The sequence below is a fragment of the Oryctolagus cuniculus genome, chromosome 1 (assembly GCF_964237555.1).
Source record: "Oryctolagus cuniculus chromosome 1, mOryCun1.1, whole genome shotgun sequence".
Taxonomy (NCBI): Eukaryota; Metazoa; Chordata; class Mammalia; order Lagomorpha; family Leporidae; genus Oryctolagus; species Oryctolagus cuniculus.
Genome location: NC_091432.1, coordinates 111,170,013 through 111,185,918, shown reverse-complemented (window position 1 = coordinate 111,185,918; position 15,906 = coordinate 111,170,013). Strand labels below are relative to the sequence as shown.

General features: G+C 51.9%; 1 protein-coding gene across 2 annotated transcripts; it reads left to right on the top strand.

The window, feature by feature from the left end:
• The first annotated feature begins 1,656 nt into the window (after positions 1–1,656).
• Positions 1,657–15,766, top strand: HINFP (histone H4 transcription factor). Of its 2 annotated transcripts, XM_002722724.5 has the most exons (10): positions 1,657–3,083; positions 8,836–9,014; positions 12,437–12,666; positions 12,929–13,040; positions 13,211–13,363; positions 13,854–13,931; positions 14,019–14,139; positions 14,221–14,359; positions 14,450–14,574; positions 14,838–15,766. In XM_002722724.5, exons 2-10 carry the CDS (start codon positions 8,843–8,845, stop codon positions 15,259–15,261), a joined length of 1,554 nt encoding a protein of 517 aa, XP_002722770.2. In that variant the 5' UTR covers positions 1,657–3,083; positions 8,836–8,842; the 3' UTR covers positions 15,262–15,766. The 2 variants fall into 2 exon arrangements, with proteins under 2 accessions (XP_002722770.2, XP_069935547.1); XM_070079446.1 differs by lacking the exon at positions 8,836–9,014 and having other exon boundaries at positions 2,829–3,083.
• Positions 15,767–15,906: the final 140 nt, after the last annotated feature.

The following is a 15,906-nucleotide window of genomic DNA, read 5'->3' as shown; positions in this document are numbered from 1 at the left end:
ACGGGTGCCAGTCCAAGTCCCGGTTGCTCCACTTCTGATCCAGCTCCCTATTAATGTGCCTGGGAAGGCAGCAGAGGATGATCCATGTAGTTGGCCCCTTGCCACCCATTTGGGAGATGAGGTTGGAGTTCCAGGCTCCCAGTTTGAGCTTTGCCCAGCTCCAGCCATTGTGGCCATTTGAGGAATGAACCAATGGATGGAAGATATCTCTAACTGCTCATCAAATAATTTTTTTAAAAGTTAAAAAAATGCAAAAGAATACAAAATATAATTCCATCAACTTGACTCATCTCACAGGGGAAACCCACAGCTTTTAATAAGAATGAATTATCTTTTAACTTTTTGTGGCAGATTTTTCTCTTTAAGTAGGTTCTTAAAAATATTTTATTCATTTGAAAGGGAGAAAGTTTCTTCCATCTATTGGTTCATTTCCCAAATGCCCACAACAGCCAGGGTTGGGCCAGGTTGAAGCCAGGAGCCTGAAATTCCATTAGGTCTCCCACATGAATGACAGGAACCCAAGTGCTTGAGCCATCATGGGCTGTCTCCCAGGGTGCACATGAGCCGGAAGCTACAATCAGCAGTGGAGCCAGGAGGCCAGTGCCGTGGCGTATAGTGGGTTAAGCTGCTGCCTACGATGCCAGCATCCCAAACGGGCTGCGGTTCAGGTCTTGGCTGTTCCACTTCTGACCCAGCTCCCTGCTAATGTGTCTGGGAAAGCAGCAGAGGATGGCCCAAGTCGTTGGGCCCCTGCACCCACATGGGAGACCCAGAGGAGGCTCTGGGCTCTAGCCTGGCCCAACCCTGGCTGTTACCAACCATTTGGGGAGTCACCCAGCAGAAGGAAGATTTCTGTCTGCCTCTCCTCTCTCGTTGTGTAACTCAGCCTTTCAAATAAACAAATCAATCAATAAAAATTAAAAATGAAGAAAAAGAAAGTGGAAATGGAACCAGGACTTGACCCCAGGCACTGTCACATGGGATGCAGGCACCCCAAGTGGCAGCTTAACTGTTCTGTCAAGAGCCTACCCCTTTGTGGTAGTTTTTAAAGAAGCTGAGAGCCATTTTCAGTATGGATGAAATGTAAATCTGGGGGCCAGTGCCCTGGCGTATCTAGTAAAACCCACCTGCAGCCCTGGCATCCCATATGGGTGCTGTTTTGTGTCCCAGCTGTTCCACTTCCAATCCTGCTCCCTGCTAATATGCCTGGGAAAGCAGTGGAAGACAGCCCAAGTGCTTGGGCCCCTGCACCCACGTAGGAGACCTGGAAGAAGCTCCTGGTTCCTGGCTTCAGATCAGCCCAGTTCCGGCCGTTGTGGCCAACTGGGGAGTGAACCAGTGGATGGAAGACCTCTCTTTCTCTCCCTGCCTTTCCTTCACTGTATCTCTTTGAAATACATAAATAAACCTTTCAGAAAGAAAATGTAAATCTGAATTAAAATAAGATTGGCATTTCATGACATACAACTATGTACTTCTGAATGAATAAAGAGAAAATAATTTTTTTGGAATTATATTTTTAAGCCCTATTTTAAAATAGGAACCCAGCTATAATTCACTGTTGTTAAAAACAAAACTCACGCACAAACCTGGCCTTCCATCTGTAATGGCATCTTTAAATTCATTTTATCTATATTGATTACTTAATGTGTTTCCGGATTATATAAATTACATAGGTTTATTTTTAGACGACATAGAAAATAATAATGCAACAAAGTATCGATCCTAACTAAAGTATACAATTTCTTTAGCATATATGTCTTGAATCCTGTGTTTCAGCCCCTGGGATAAATAAGGGAGTTACAAAGAACACACATACAGTCCCTGCCTCCCTCACTGACCGGTCGGTCCAGTGCAGAATGCAGACGGGGAACCAGGCAAATATCACTCAATGCGATACAGCTGCAAAGGAAAGTAAGGGAAAGGATTTCAAGGACCCCATCCTGGAGAACCACGGGTCTCCTCTCAGCCCAGAAGAAATGAGTGGGAATCAAGTGAAAGACGGGGTTGGGGGAGAGGGGGAGGAATGTTCTAGGCAAGCAGCACAGAGCGGGACGTGAGCTTGAAAAGGACTCAAGTGGCCGCAGGAGCAGGCGGCGCCCAGCTGCTGCAGGGTCTAGAAAGCCTGAGTTGTTTAGGGAACGGGGACTCCGCCAGTTGTCAGCTCGCTGCGAGCGCTCCGGAGAATGTTCTGGAGCGAAGCGAGAGTGCACGCAGCGGGGACGGGTTCACGGACCTCGGGGAGCATGGGAATATGAGGGAGATGAATGTGAGAGGTCCTGTGCTCGCGGAGGTGGAATCCACAGCACTTGACGGATGTGGCGGGTCAGGGGGGGAAAATCAAAGATGCCGGCCAGGTTTCCGGCCCCAGACAGCGGAGGGATGGCAAGGTTGTTCACCGGCCGCGCGGGGCAGAGAGAAGCTGGCTCAGGAACACCAATATCTGGGAGACAAGACTAAGAGGGTGAAGGACGCAGGTGGGGCAGAGCCGCCCACGTCCCCGCCTCCGCGCTGCCCATGGGACCAGGCAGATCCCCCAGAGGGGCCAGACCAAGCCGCGCGCATGCCCACTGGGCCCCGCACGCCGAGTCTGCGCAGATGGGGGAATTCAGGCCCTTGGGCGCCAAGCCTGCGAGCGGTCTGGAGCCCCGAGGGCCCGCGCTACCTTTCCCCGCATCCGGCAACCCCTCGGTAGCGCTCCGAACGCCGAGCTCTACCCACGATCCCGCCCCTTCCGTGTTTTGGTGCGCACGGTTTCCGTCAGACGCAGCGGCCATTGGCTGTCAGTAGTATCTGGGAGCGGCGATTGGCTAGCGCTGCCCGTCGCTCAAGCTCTCTCTCAGGAGACTGTCTGAGGTAGGAGGAGGAGAGAGCCGGCGCTGGCGGGCGGTGAGCTGGGGCTCGGTGCTCGCTCCTGGCGGCCTGGAGGCGGTGCGTCCCGCGGCGGCTGCAGGAGGCCGAGCTCTTCCTGGGCCGCTTCGGCGAGGCTCCTTCCAGCGGCTCGAGCACGCTGGTTCTCTGTGGCGCCCACCCGGATTCGAACCTCGGTGCCCTCCCGGGTCGGGGCTTCACGCCGAGACTCGGTCAGTGCCACGCTTTTAGAGGGACGGGTCCCGGGAGGGCTGCGGGGCTGGGGTGAGAGGCTTTGCCCTCCGGAGCGGCTTCCTGCCCTCTTTCGGGTTCTCGTCCGCGAGACGTGCTCCCGCCACGGAGGGGAAGCGTCCCTGTCCCGGGGATTTCTCTGCCTTGAGCTCTGTCGCCGGGCGCTTTGTTTTGGTCTTCCCAGGACTTGGCCGAGTTGGGAGTCTGGGAGATGAGGACCCAAGTCCTTCCCTTTCCTGGAGACCACTCAGGGCTCACTCGGTGCCTTGCGCTACAGTGCACGCTCTCAAGTGTTTGCTGATCGCTTCTTACCGTGACCGCCGAGCGAAGGGAGGGAGGCTCGGGTCCCGGGTTGCCCTTTTGTTGGGTCCTTCGCAGCAGTCCGCTCAGGTCAGCCCTCAGCCGCAAGTGAGCGTACTCACAGCCAGCACGTGTGGAGTTCTTGTGCCATGCGAAGTATTTTGATATCAATTGTCTACTTCCGCCCCCAGTTCAGTGAGATACAATGGTTCCCGTGCTACACTGGAAACCCAGGCTTAAGGAAGGTCCCTACGGTTAGTAAATGTTGCTTCGTGAGCAGGTTAGCTGCATCTAACACCATCACTGAAACTAGTATCTCATTCTTAATAAGAAACAGGTTCAGAGAAGCTGAGTGGCTTGTCTAAAATACAGTAGCTAGTTCTAGAACTACCGTAGCTCCTAGGAGGTGTTTGATGACCCTGCGGGTGGAACTGAAGAGGGCACAGGCCAGGCTGTGCAGCAGGTTACAACTTGGAGGGGCTTGACGAAGGAGCTGCTTGCTAAAAGGCGTCTGGATATTGTGTGTGCAGAGACCATGTCTGTGGGTGGGGCACTCGGGTACCCTAAGAGGGGCAACAGTGGGAGGAAAATGGAGCCAAACTCCCTGGCTCTCTGTTGTCTCCACTTCTAGCGTTGTGACCCTGGTTAAATTACTTCACCTACCTGGGCCCATTTCCTCACTGGTGCAGTGGATAATAATAATAGCTAACACGGTAGAGTGTTGTATTAAAGGGTTTTTATACACATGAAACACCTAGAGCGGTGTTTGGATATGGTAGGTAAATAAATAGAGCAGATTCGCTGAGACAGAAAACTGGAACCCGGATCTCTGACGGCTGGTGCAGAGCTCTCCCGTATGTTGTTTGCATCATTTGCATCGTTCATCTACAGATGGGGCAGTGTGGGACATAGTTCTGTCGCACATCTCTCCTGTGTCTCTAGGGACACAGGGAGAAAAAGAGGAAGTCAGGAAGCTTTGCCTAAGTCAGGTCATTCCCTGTCACTAGGTAGCCAGCTTCCTGGGTCTTCCCACCCAACCCCACCGTGGGAACGCGTTTAGAACATTTGTGCTCAGCACTGTGGGCACCGTGGAGAGACCCAGATGCGCCTGCTGGGGCCTCTACTCAGAAACAGCTTATAGCCCAGTTGTGTAAACAGGAACAGAACACATAAAAAGACCGTGAGTGATCCTCATGGTGTCCTAATTGGGTTGAGGTTTTATGATGTCTGTCAACAGTGCCAGCCCTAGAACCAGAAGGCCAAAGAGTTGTTACTGAAGAGTAGCATAGTTTAGGAGGGCTTCCTGGAATATGATCATCCGAGACCTGTGAGCACTGGGGCCTACGGAGCTCTGTGCTGGTCCCTGCCCTGTGAAACGTGTAGTCTAGGGAGACCGCTTTCTGTTGCGTTGGAGCAAGCGCTGCAGTGAAGGGGTCTACGGGACGCTGTGGGCAGGAGATGGGAAACTCCAGCTGACCTGGTGAACTGGGGAGAGGGAGACCAAGGAAGGGACCTTGGGGTCTGAAGGATGAGCTGCTGCTTCGGCAGAGTTTCAGGAGAGTGAATCAGAGAGGCAAGGGAGAGGAAGCTGGAGAAGCAGCATGGTGTGGTGGTGGTGAGGGGGTGTGATCCTTGGATCAGAATCAGGGCCCTCTCAGAGTAGTGTAGTGACATGTGGAGCGGGGTCATGGCAGGGCTAACGTTACCTGGGCCCTCGTGGGTGTGAATTTCCACACCCAGACTCTGGAGAAGTAAGTTGAAGCTAGTTTGGAAAGTCTTGCATTTTCCATACTATAAGCGGTAGAGAGGAAGTTTGGGATTTTATGTCTGGCTTAGGGAGACTTTCCCTACCCCAACTTTATGAAAGCAGTAGACGTTTTCTCCTGATAAAGCCTAGGAGCAGCCCTGCAATCCTTGTCTAATCCAGTGTCCCGGTGACTGGATTCTTCTCTGAGGAGGAGAAAAGACCGGGTAGGTTTAGCAGATAGAGTAGGTTCAGAGCCTTGTACTTGGAGGCATGAAGGATTTATGACCTTATTTTATTTCATTTATTTTATTCCTCTTAATATTCAGTAAAGGCCTTTTACAGAGTCCTCATCAGTCTCAGGTAGGCCAGAGTCGGCCGTGCCCTGTTCCCTTCCAGGGTCTGCTAGGGTGGGGGCAGTGAGATCCCCTAGGGGAAGGTGGCATTCAGGGGACACAGTCAAGGCTTTTATTGTTTTCTCTCCTCCCAGAACTTTAGGTTCCAGTGTCATCCTTTTTTCTGTGTTCTTTTTTAATGAGAGAAACTTTTGCCGTTTCTTGAAGTATGCTGCTGGTACTGCCTGGATCAAAACTGAATGCTGAGTTTTAAAAGCAGATTTCTAGGCTCACCTGCCACTTTGCTGAATCTGAACTTCTAGGGGGAGGGACTGGAGAACCCTATTTGTGTGTATAGTAAGCATTGAAAACATTTAGTTTTATAATCGTCTCTCTCTCTAACAAATAGTTATTATATGCCTAAGTTTGTCTAGCAATTTATAGGTGCCTCGGGTGCAGTGTAAATGAGACAGGTCTTCTTTATGTTTTGTTTTTAAAGGTTTCTGGCACAGCAATGCCTGGTCAGCCACCCCCCAAATACTTGTGGGATGAACTTAGGACGACCTCGAGGCAATAACCCATGCGAGGTCATCCCATCCGCACCCAGTGAGGATCCCCACATTTGTGGCAGTCCCCAGGCACCCCAGGCTCTCAGGGTAGCTGCTATACCCCATCCCACCCGCATGTTTGCCATAAATGTAGGAATGGACGCAAAATTCAGACCCTGGATTCCAACGCCTGTAAAAAGGCGTCTGCTAACCAAGGGTCGAGGATATGCGTGTCTTTCCAGAGAATGCGGGACAGCCCATTGTGTACCAGCCAGAAACATCAAGCCTACAACTGATAGCCAACCAGAACCAGCTGAACAAGACTGAGAGCCCACCTTGTTAGCGGATGTACTTGCCCTATCATCCTACCCTGAGGAACTGTAGCCACATCCATTACTGTTTTATACCCCACTAGCTCTGGTCAGCCACTCGAACAGCCCACAGCCTGTGTGCAGTCATGCCAACCTGATTACCATTGTTCCTCATTCCTACCCCCATCTGAGCAAGCACTCCTGTGGTCTCCCGTTTTGAGCGCTGGTTAGTCAATGATGGGTAAGATCCCCTGGAGGACAACCTAAGACAGGCACAGCCGTGTATGGAGACCACATGGAAACGGGGTCAACAATGGTATGGCCAAGAATCATGCCTCCCGTTGCTCAAAAATAAAGGAAAAGGGGGAAATGTGGAATGAGAAGGCCATGCCAAGATGGCCGCTGGCAACGGAAACTGCCTGGCAACAGGCTGTGATTGGATGGCTTCAGAAACTGCCTGGCAACAGGGTGTGATTGGTTAGGGCATAGACTGCCCCTTGACCGGATTGGCTGCCTTGGCTATATAAGCTGCTGTATCAACTGAAATAAACGAGTCTGCAGGCTGCTCGCCTCAGGCCTGCTTTCACCAGATTCCTGCGGTCTGTGTAGTGACTCCGCGCCTCTTGCCCTCACCACGTTCTTCCTCTCAGAAACAAATCAACCGCAACAAAGGTTGACTCTTTTTTTTTTTTCCTAAGATTTATTTGAAAGTCAGAATTACAGAGAGAGAGGGAGAGACAGAGAAAGAGGTCTTCCATCCACTGGTTCACTCCCCAAATGGCTGAAACGGCTAGTGCTGGGCTGATCTGAAGCCAGGAGTCAGGAGCTTCCTCTGGGTTTTCCACGTGGGTGCAGGGGTCCAAGTACCTGGGCCATCTTCTGCTACTTTCCCAGGTACATCAGCCAGGAGCTGGATCAGAAGTGGAGCAGCTGGGACTTGAACCCATATGGGATGCCGACACTGCAGGCAGAGGCTGAACCTTCTACGCCACAGTGCTGGCCCCAAGGGTGACTCTTTTACAAAATCTTTTTTACATTAATTTTCATTTATTTGAAAGGTAGAGAGATCTTCTGTCTGCTGATTCACTCTCCAAATGCAGTCAACAGCCGAAGCTGGGCCAGGCTGAAGACAGGAGTTCAGAACTCAATCTAGGTTTCACACATGGATGACTTCAGGAACCCAAATATTTGAGCCATCACTTGCTGCCTCCCATGATCAGTATTAGTGGGGAAGTGGGAAGCTGGAAGCTGGAAGCTGGAATCAGAAGTGGAGCAGGCACTCCAGCCCAGGCCCTTCCATAGAGGGTGGGAGCATCCTAGCGGCATCTTAGCCACTGGCCAAACACCTGCCCCTGGAATCTACGTTTCAACAGGGTGTTTGGGAGTGCTGGGTAATCGTTGGCTAGTTAGGCAGGGGCAGATTGTGTGACACTTTGAAAGTGTGAAGTCTGACAGAGAACTTAAGACATGATGCTATGAGAAGTAAGCAGATTTGGGGCCCATCTGCAGGCTGTGTCCAATAGGAAGATTGAGGACTTTAGGGTGAGCTTTGTTTGACCTTGCTATACCACCAGTGTGTGACCTTGTGCACATCACCTAACTTCAGATCCTTGTCTATAAAGGAGATTAAAAATAGTACGTACCTATTAGCATGGTTGGTAATTAAAGGATGTAATACAAATAAAATGTTTAAGATGGTGCTTGACATAAAGTAGCTGTGAAATTAAAAATAAAAGGTTTTAGGGACAGGCATCGTGGTATAGCAAGTTAAGCAACTGCTTGGGTTGCCTGTATCCCATTTTGGAGTGCTGGTTTGAGTCCTGGCTACTTCATTTCCAATCCAGCTTCCTGGTAACACATCCTGGGAGGCAGCAGATGATGGCTTAAGTGCTTGGTCTCTTGCCACCCATTTGGGAGACCCAGATGGAGTGCTGGGTTTCTGGCCCAGCTGTGGCTGTTGCAGGCATTTGGGGGAATGAACTAGCAGGTGGGAGTTCTCTCTCTCTATTGCTCTGCCTTTCAAGTAGATGAAAATAAATAAATAAATAAACTTTAAAAGGATCTATTAGCTCCATCTTGCAGAAAAGAATGTTCAAAAGTTGAAGGTTAAGTTCTTGGCCAAAGTCACATAGCTAGTAGGTGGTAGACAGTAGAGTCTGGATTTGAATTCTGATTCCTTTCCAGAGTTGTCTCTGAACCTGAGCGTTGTTCTTCCTGCCTAAAGCATAATTCCTTCTTGGTGGGTTGCTCTGAAACTTCAAGAGGAAATGTCTGTTAAAGTGTTTAGCTTACTGCCTAGCACAAACTGGATAGTGTTAGTTTCTGTTCCCTTTTTTCAAGAACACCAGATAGCTTCCAGGAATTTGAAGAACTGCTATTCCATCCTCACTGGAAACACACCTGCTGATTCTAGGCAGGCTGCCTGCCCAGCTGTTTGCCCCAGCAGCACTGGGTGGAATCTTTGCAGCTATGTACTTCTTCCTCTCCCTCCACAGCAAGGCCATGCCACCTGCTGGGAAGGTGCCCCGGAAGGAGAACCTGGGGCTCCAGTGTGAGTGGGGGTCCTGCTCCTCTGTGTGCTCAGCCATGGAGGAATTCTGCGAGCATGTCACTCAGCACCTGCAACAGCACCTGCATGGTTCCAGGGAGGAGGAAGAGGAGGATGACCCGCTTGGTAAGGGAGCAGGACACAGGAAGGGGAAAAAGCTAAAAGGAAGATGGGAAATTGACTTTCCTTTCCCCAAAGGGAGAGGACAGCCTGGGAGAATGGAGGCTTATTTTCCATATTGTGCTTTTTTTGGTTATAAAAACATTGTAAATTTATTTATAGACAATTCAGTCAACAAAAGGATATAGGGAGTGCATCTGCCATCAAGAGGCAGTTACACTGCTTTAGTGAACATTCTTTTTGCCTTCTCTTGCATTTGTGTACTTAAATTAGATGCAGATTTTGTTTTTTGTAAAAAGCTCATACTGTAGAAGCGGTTGGCAACCCTTTCTCTTTAACTCTGGGAGTGCTCCTCTCTCCAACCCCCTCCTCTTCTCCCGCAGCCACCAGTTAGGGGTATCTGTGTGTGTGTGTGTGTTTATGTATCTAGATAAATACAGAAATATAAAGATTTATTTATTTATTTGAAAGGTAGAGCGAGAGAAGGAGGGAAAGAGAGATGGTCCATCTGTTGGGTCACTTTCCAAATGCCTGCAAGAGCCAGGGCTGAAGCTAGGAACTAGGAGCAAGGAACTGTATCTAGGTCTCCCATGCGGGTGGCAGCAACACAAGCATTTGGGCCATCACCTGCCTCCCAGGATGCGCATCAGCAGGTACATGGATGGGCCGCAGAATAGCTTGGACTCAGAACAGGCACTGTGGCACAGGATGTGTGTGTGTGTGCATGCATATGCATGTATTTAAGATTTTATTTATTTATTTGAGAGGCAGAGTTACAGAAGAAGAGAGAGGTCTTCCATCCACTGGTTCACTCCCTAAATGGCGACAATGGCTGGAACTGGGCTGATCAGAAGCCAGGATCTTATTCTGGCTCTCCCACATGGGTGCAGCGGCCCAAGCACTTAGGCCATCTTCTGCTTTCCCATGCCATCAGCAGGGAGGTGGATTGGAAGTGGAGCAACTGGGACTCGAACTAGTTGCCCATATGGGATGCTGGCACCATAGGTGGATGCCTAAGCTACTACGCCACAGCGCTGGCCCCTGCAATATATATTTTACAACACAAAAATTAAAGGAAAAAAAATACCAGGAACAATACTTACTAAATACTGTCTGCAATGTCTGTCTGCCTCTCTCTCTAATATGAGAGGCAGACAGAGAGAGCTCCCATCTGCTGGTTTACTTCCCCGAAGCTGCAGTAATCCCAGGCTAGAAGCTGAAGCTGAAGCTGGGAGCCAACAACTCAAGCCAAGTCTCCTATGCAGGAGGCAGGAACCCAGTCACTTGCGCCATCACTGTAGCCTCCCAGGGTCTGCGTTAGCAGGAAGCTGGAGTCAGGAGCAGAGCTGGGTGCTCTGATGTGAGACATGGTGTCTTAACTGGCATTTTAATTGCTAGGTTAAATGCCTGTCCCTTACTGTCTGTCTCTCTCTTTTTTTTAAGGTTTATTTATTTAATTGAAAGGCAGAGTCACAGAGAGATAGGGGAAGACAGGGAAAGAGAGAGAGCTTCCATCCACTGTTTCACTCCCCAGATGGCTGCTACAGCCAGGTCTGGGCCAGGCTGAAGCCAGAAACTCCATCCAGGTGGCAGGGCCCAACTACTTGGACCATCCTTTACTGCTTTCCCGGGCACATTAGCAGGGAGCTGGATTGGAAGTGCAGCAGCTGGGACTTGATCCAGCACTCACATGGGATGCTGGCATTGTGGGCAGCAGCTTAGCCCACTGCACCACAACACCCGCCCCCCTTGTGCTCCTTTATTTAAAGGGGAGGGGGTACTTTCTGGTGGCACAGCAGGTTAAGCTGCCATTTTCAACACCTGCATCCTATATCAGAGCACCAGTTTAAGCCTATGCTACTCCACTTCTGATCCAGCTCCCTGCTAGTGTGCCTGGGAAGCAGTAGAGGATGAACCAGGTGCTTAGTGCCCTGTCACCCATGTAGGAGACCTTGTAAGTATGGGGACCACTCTCCTTCCCCAACCCGAGATTCTGTGACTAAGCTATAACTGATAGTTTGAAAAGTAATAAAGAACAATCAGAGGATGGTCATATTTTCTAAAATACATACTTTTTTTTTTTTAAATTAATGTATTTATTTGAAAGGCAGAGTTACAGAGAGAGGGAGAGACATCTTCCATCCACTGGTTCACTCCCCAAATGGCTGCAACAGCCAGGACTGAGCCAGACTGAAGCCAAGAGCCAGGAACTTCCTCCAGGTCTCCCATGTCAGTGTGGGGGCCCAAGCACTTGAGCCATCCTCTGCCACTTTCCCAGCTCCACCAGCAGGAAGCTGGATCTGAAGTGGAGCAGCTGGGGTTCGAACCAACACCCATACGGAATGTTGGTGTCGCAGGCAGCAGCTTAACCAGCCACACCATGACTTCAGCCCCTCTACTTTTTGAGACAACCATTTCTTTCTTTTCTTTTCTTTTTTTTTTTTTTTTATTTGACAGGTAGATTTATAGACAGTGAGAGAAAGAGAAAGAGAGAAAGGTCTTCCTTCCATTGGTTCACTCCCCTAATGGCTGCCATGGCCAGCGCTGTGCTGATCCGAAGCCAGGAGCCGGCTGCTTCCTCCTGGTCTCCCATGCGGGTGCAGGGGCCCAAGCACCTGGGCCATCCTCCGCTGCCCTCCTGGGCCACAGCAGAGAGCTGGACTGGAAGAGGAGCACCAGGACTAGTACCCGGCACCCCAACTGGGACTAGAACCTGGGGTGCCGGCACCACAGGCAGAGGATTAGCCAAGTGAGCCACGGCGCTGGCTGAGACACCATTTCTATAAAGCTTTGAAGCTAAGTTGCTTGGAGATGCTAGAGATATTGGAAGTGGATTGGAACCATTGCTGGGGCCTTCCTGGAGAAAGCAGCTCTTGAGCGGGAAGTGGGGGGACAGAGGAGGCTGCGTCTTCCTCAGGGGCAGTGGGCACTGTGAGCCAGAGTCTGTGGTGCCAGCCACACCCGCCGGCTCTGAGCTCGGGCCTTGAGTTTGCAGTTACCTCTGCCTCCACCACACCTGCCCTTCACTTACTGCGGATACGCATCCGTCAGATCTCAGCATGAGGGCAATTCTCAAGACACCCCTGTCTGTGTCCAGCTACCTCTGCTTCATAATTGTATAGTACCGTGGGCCCCTACCCCATCACGCTTATCACTACTAGTTGCAGTTTTATTTTGTAGATGTGATGATTGAGTAATGTTCTTTTTTCCTTGACTGAAAGCTGTGTGAGGGCAAGGACTGGTACTCTGTTATGCTGGTTACGTCCTTAGTGCCTGGTGCACAGTGGATGGTCATTAAGTGATGGTATTTGCTGAAGGAACTCCTGGTAATTTGGTAAGCGCCTGGCCTTATTCCCTGCCAAGTGCTGCAGGTGGAGAGAATGCTGACCCCAGGAAAGGACTGGACTCTCCTTCTAAACCCTTTGCAGGGGAAGAATTCTCCTGCTTGTGGCAGGAGTGCGGCTTTTGCTCTCTGGACAGTTCTGCTGATCTCATCCGCCACGTCTACTTCCACTGCTACCACACCAAGCTGAAGCAGTGGGGGCTGCAGGCCTTGCAAAGCCAGGCAGATCTCAGCCCCTGCATCTTGGACTTCCAGAGCCGGAACATCATCCCTGACATCCCTGACCACTTCCTGTGTCTGTGGGAGTACTGTGAGGTCAGTGAGCAGTGCCAGTCATGGCGGGGGGGGGGGGGGGGGGGCTGGGAGTCCTGACTCAAGCTGTCTTGACCTTCTTAGGGGTGGTTATCTTACCACAGCTCCTGCTAGTGCCTCTGCCCTAGCTCCGTGTAGCTCCTTTCCTCTAACTTTCTATCCCTACCCAGTTAATTTGGGAGAGAGCCAGGAAACCCCTCTGGGCACATGGTGGTAAGGGTCCCTCCACTACCTCAGTTCTCACCTTGAGTTGCCTCTGGCACAGAGCACCTTTGACAACCCTGAGTGGTTCTATCGGCACGTGGAAGCGCACAGCCTGTGCTATGAATACAAAGCAGTTGGCAAGGACAACCATGTGGTGCTGTGTGGCTGGAAAGGTAGGGCCTGTCTTTAACTTCTGGGTCCTGAAAGAAACCCTGGGGCCAGGGCAGCCAAGGAGCGGGCCAGTCCTGCAGGGCTAGCTTGGCTGGCAGCTGGAGAGAGTTGGGGCTCGTAGAGCCTATTGGGGGAGTTTGTAACTGGAACCTGGCCGGGCCTTCCTTCCCAGGCTGCACCTGCACCTTCAAAGACCGCTGTAAGCTTCGAGAACACCTCCGCAGCCACACCCAGGAGAAGGTGGTAGCCTGTCCCACCTGCGGGGGCATGTTTGCCAACAACACCAAGTTCTTGGATCACATCCGCCGCCAGACCTCCCTGGATCGTAAGAGCCAGAGAGCAGGGGTGGGAGCAGGTTGCCCTGCCCGGAGCGTGGTGGGCGCGTGTTTCCCCTGAAGAGATCTGTGGCTTGGCTCCCTCTTCCTTCTGGGCTCACGCACCCCACAGCCTCGGTGCTGAGCCAGTCCCGGGTGCTGTCGCTCAGCACTCACTGCCGTCAGTTATCTCAGGGAGCCCTCAAAGCAGCCCCGTGAGGTAGGCTTCTTATCCCCGTTTCTGCAGATGCAGAAGCTGCGGCTCAGAGAGGTTAAGTCAGTCAGCTGAAATCACACAGAGAGTAAGTGGTGAGGGCGGGCTTCTCTCTCAGGTTCTCTGTTCTGGCCCCGCGTTCTTTCCAGGCTCCTGTGTCCATCCACAGCTCGCTAGGCTCCCCTTTGTCCTCGGGTGCTCCCTTGTGCCTGGGGTGGTCCTCCTCCTCTTCCCTCTCCTCTCCACATCCCCCGCAGCCCTCCTTTCATTGCCTGCCCTGTCCCCAGAGCAGCGCTTCCAGTGCTCTCACTGTTCCAAGAGGTTTGCCACAGAGCGGCTCTTGCGGGACCATATGCGCAACCATGGTGAGTGGCCCGCCACGCCAGCCTCCCCGTCCACCCTCCAGGGCTCCACAAGTCTTCAAACCACAGCCTCCTCTCTGCTCCTCCCAGTGAATCACTATAAGTGCCCCCTGTGTGACATGACCTGCCCGCTGCCTTCCTCCCTCCGCAATCACATGCGCTTCCGCCACAGTGAGGACCGTCCCTTTAAATGTGACTGTTGCGACTACAGGTAAGGGGAATCGGGGCCCAGAAAAAGAGCTCGTGTTCCAGGGTCCCCATGTCCTCCAACCCCCCTCACCTCTCCTGGCAGCTGTAAGAATCTGATCGACCTCCGGAAACACCTGGAAACGCACAGCAAGGAGCCAGCCTACAGGTGTGATTTCGAGAGCTGCACCTTCAGTGCCCGGTCCCTCTGCTCCGTCAAGTCCCACTACCGCAAAGTGCACGAGGTGAGGGGCTGGGGGTGGAGTGGGCCTGGCAGAAGTGTGGGGGAGCCTGGGGTCAAGGGTCAGCCTCACTTCTGCCTCTCTCCTTGTCAGGGGGACTCGGAGCCGAGGTACAAATGTCATGTGTGTGACAAGTGCTTCACACGGGGCAACAGCCTCACCGTGCACCTTCGCCAGAAGCATCACTTCAAGTGGCCCTCGGGGCACCCCCGTTTTCGGTAGGTCCCACAACAACCCTCCCTCCAGGTTCACACACGTTTTTTTCTGTGTCCTGTTTTTTTGTTGTTGTTGTTGTTGTTGTTGTTTTGCGCCAAAGTTAAAAACCTTTGAATGCTTTTATGGTGGGTTACTGTCTGTCAGTTTTCAATGGTGTCACATAAAATCCCAGGATTCCTTCTGCATCTGTCCCTTAAGCTCCCTGTGTGTGAGCTGTTTGGCATCCCCTGCCCACGTGTGCTGCCTTGTGTTCCTCCTCCCCCAGGTACAAGGAGCATGAAGACGGCTACATGCGGCTGCAGCTGGTTCGCTATGAGAGTGTAGAGCTGACTCAGCAGCTGCTGCAGCAGCCCCCAGAGGGGTCCGGCCTGGGATCAGCACTGAATGAGAGCAGCCTACAGGGCCTCATCCTAGAAACGGTGACAGAGGAGCCAGGATCTAAGGAAGAGGCGGAAGAGGAGGAGGAGAGCAGGGGTGGTGAGGGGACAGCCCACTCAGCCTCTCAGGACAACCCCAGCCCTGTCATCCACATGGTGAATCAGACCAACACCCAAGGCCAGCGAGAGATTGTCTACTATGTGCTGGCTGAAGCCCCCGGGGAGCCCCCGCCAGCTCCGGAGCTGCCCTCAGGAGGCATCATGGAGAAGCTTCCAGAACTTGCTGAGGAGCCAGAGGTCCACACTGTGTGAAGCTGCAGAGCCTGGCCACTTCTGCCCCGGCCCCGGAGTTTGAGCTGGGGGTGCAGTGCCCCAGGGGGCGGCTCTTGCAGCCGGATACCTTAGGAGTGATGTGGAGAGCAGTGCGCACTGCTCTTCCTGGGCTTGCATGGTTCTGCGGGCTCTCAGGACTTCCCTTTCTGCCAGACTGCAATTTCTGGGGGTCCTTAGCTACCTGGGTTCTCTGAAGGGATCCTGGCTGTATGTGTTCTTGGTAAGGGGCTGTGATCAGGCTTAACCGTTACTCTGTAGACGTGCTAGACCATGCTGAATTCCTTACTCAGCTTATGTCTATTTCCATGCCACACCCCCTATAAGGGCTTTTCGTTGCCATCAGCCAAGGTATTAGGAACCAGGCATCCATTTCTCTTAGGGGTTCCTACAACAGCAAGGGCTCTACGGTTATCCTCAGGGACGGGCTTGGAGGTACTGAATGTGTGTAGTAGTTGTTTTTTTATAATAAACACTTGGACTGGAACTCATTTCTTCCTAGGTATAGTGGAAGTTAACTGGGTAGCAAGAGGTACATCTTTCTGGAAGAGGAGCTGAGTAATCCGACTTATTCCCCTTTTAGTGCCTGGTGTGGCTTATTTCTGTCGTGTTGCTGCCTCTGCTGCA

What these genes read in the sequence shown, in the direction of transcription:
- HINFP (XM_002722724.5), top strand. Translation starts at nt 8,843, where the DNA reads ATGCCACCTGCTGGGAAGGTGCCCCGGAAGGAGAACCTGGGGCTCCAG. An exon ending in CCGCCAGACCTCCCTGGATC is followed by an intron (nt 13,364 to 13,853) that starts GTAAGAGCCAGA and finishes CCCTGTCCCCAG; the next exon opens with AGCAGCGCTTCCAGTGCTCT. An exon ending in GGACCATATGCGCAACCATG is followed by an intron (nt 13,932 to 14,018) that starts GTGAGTGGCCCG and finishes TGCTCCTCCCAG; the next exon opens with TGAATCACTATAAGTGCCCC.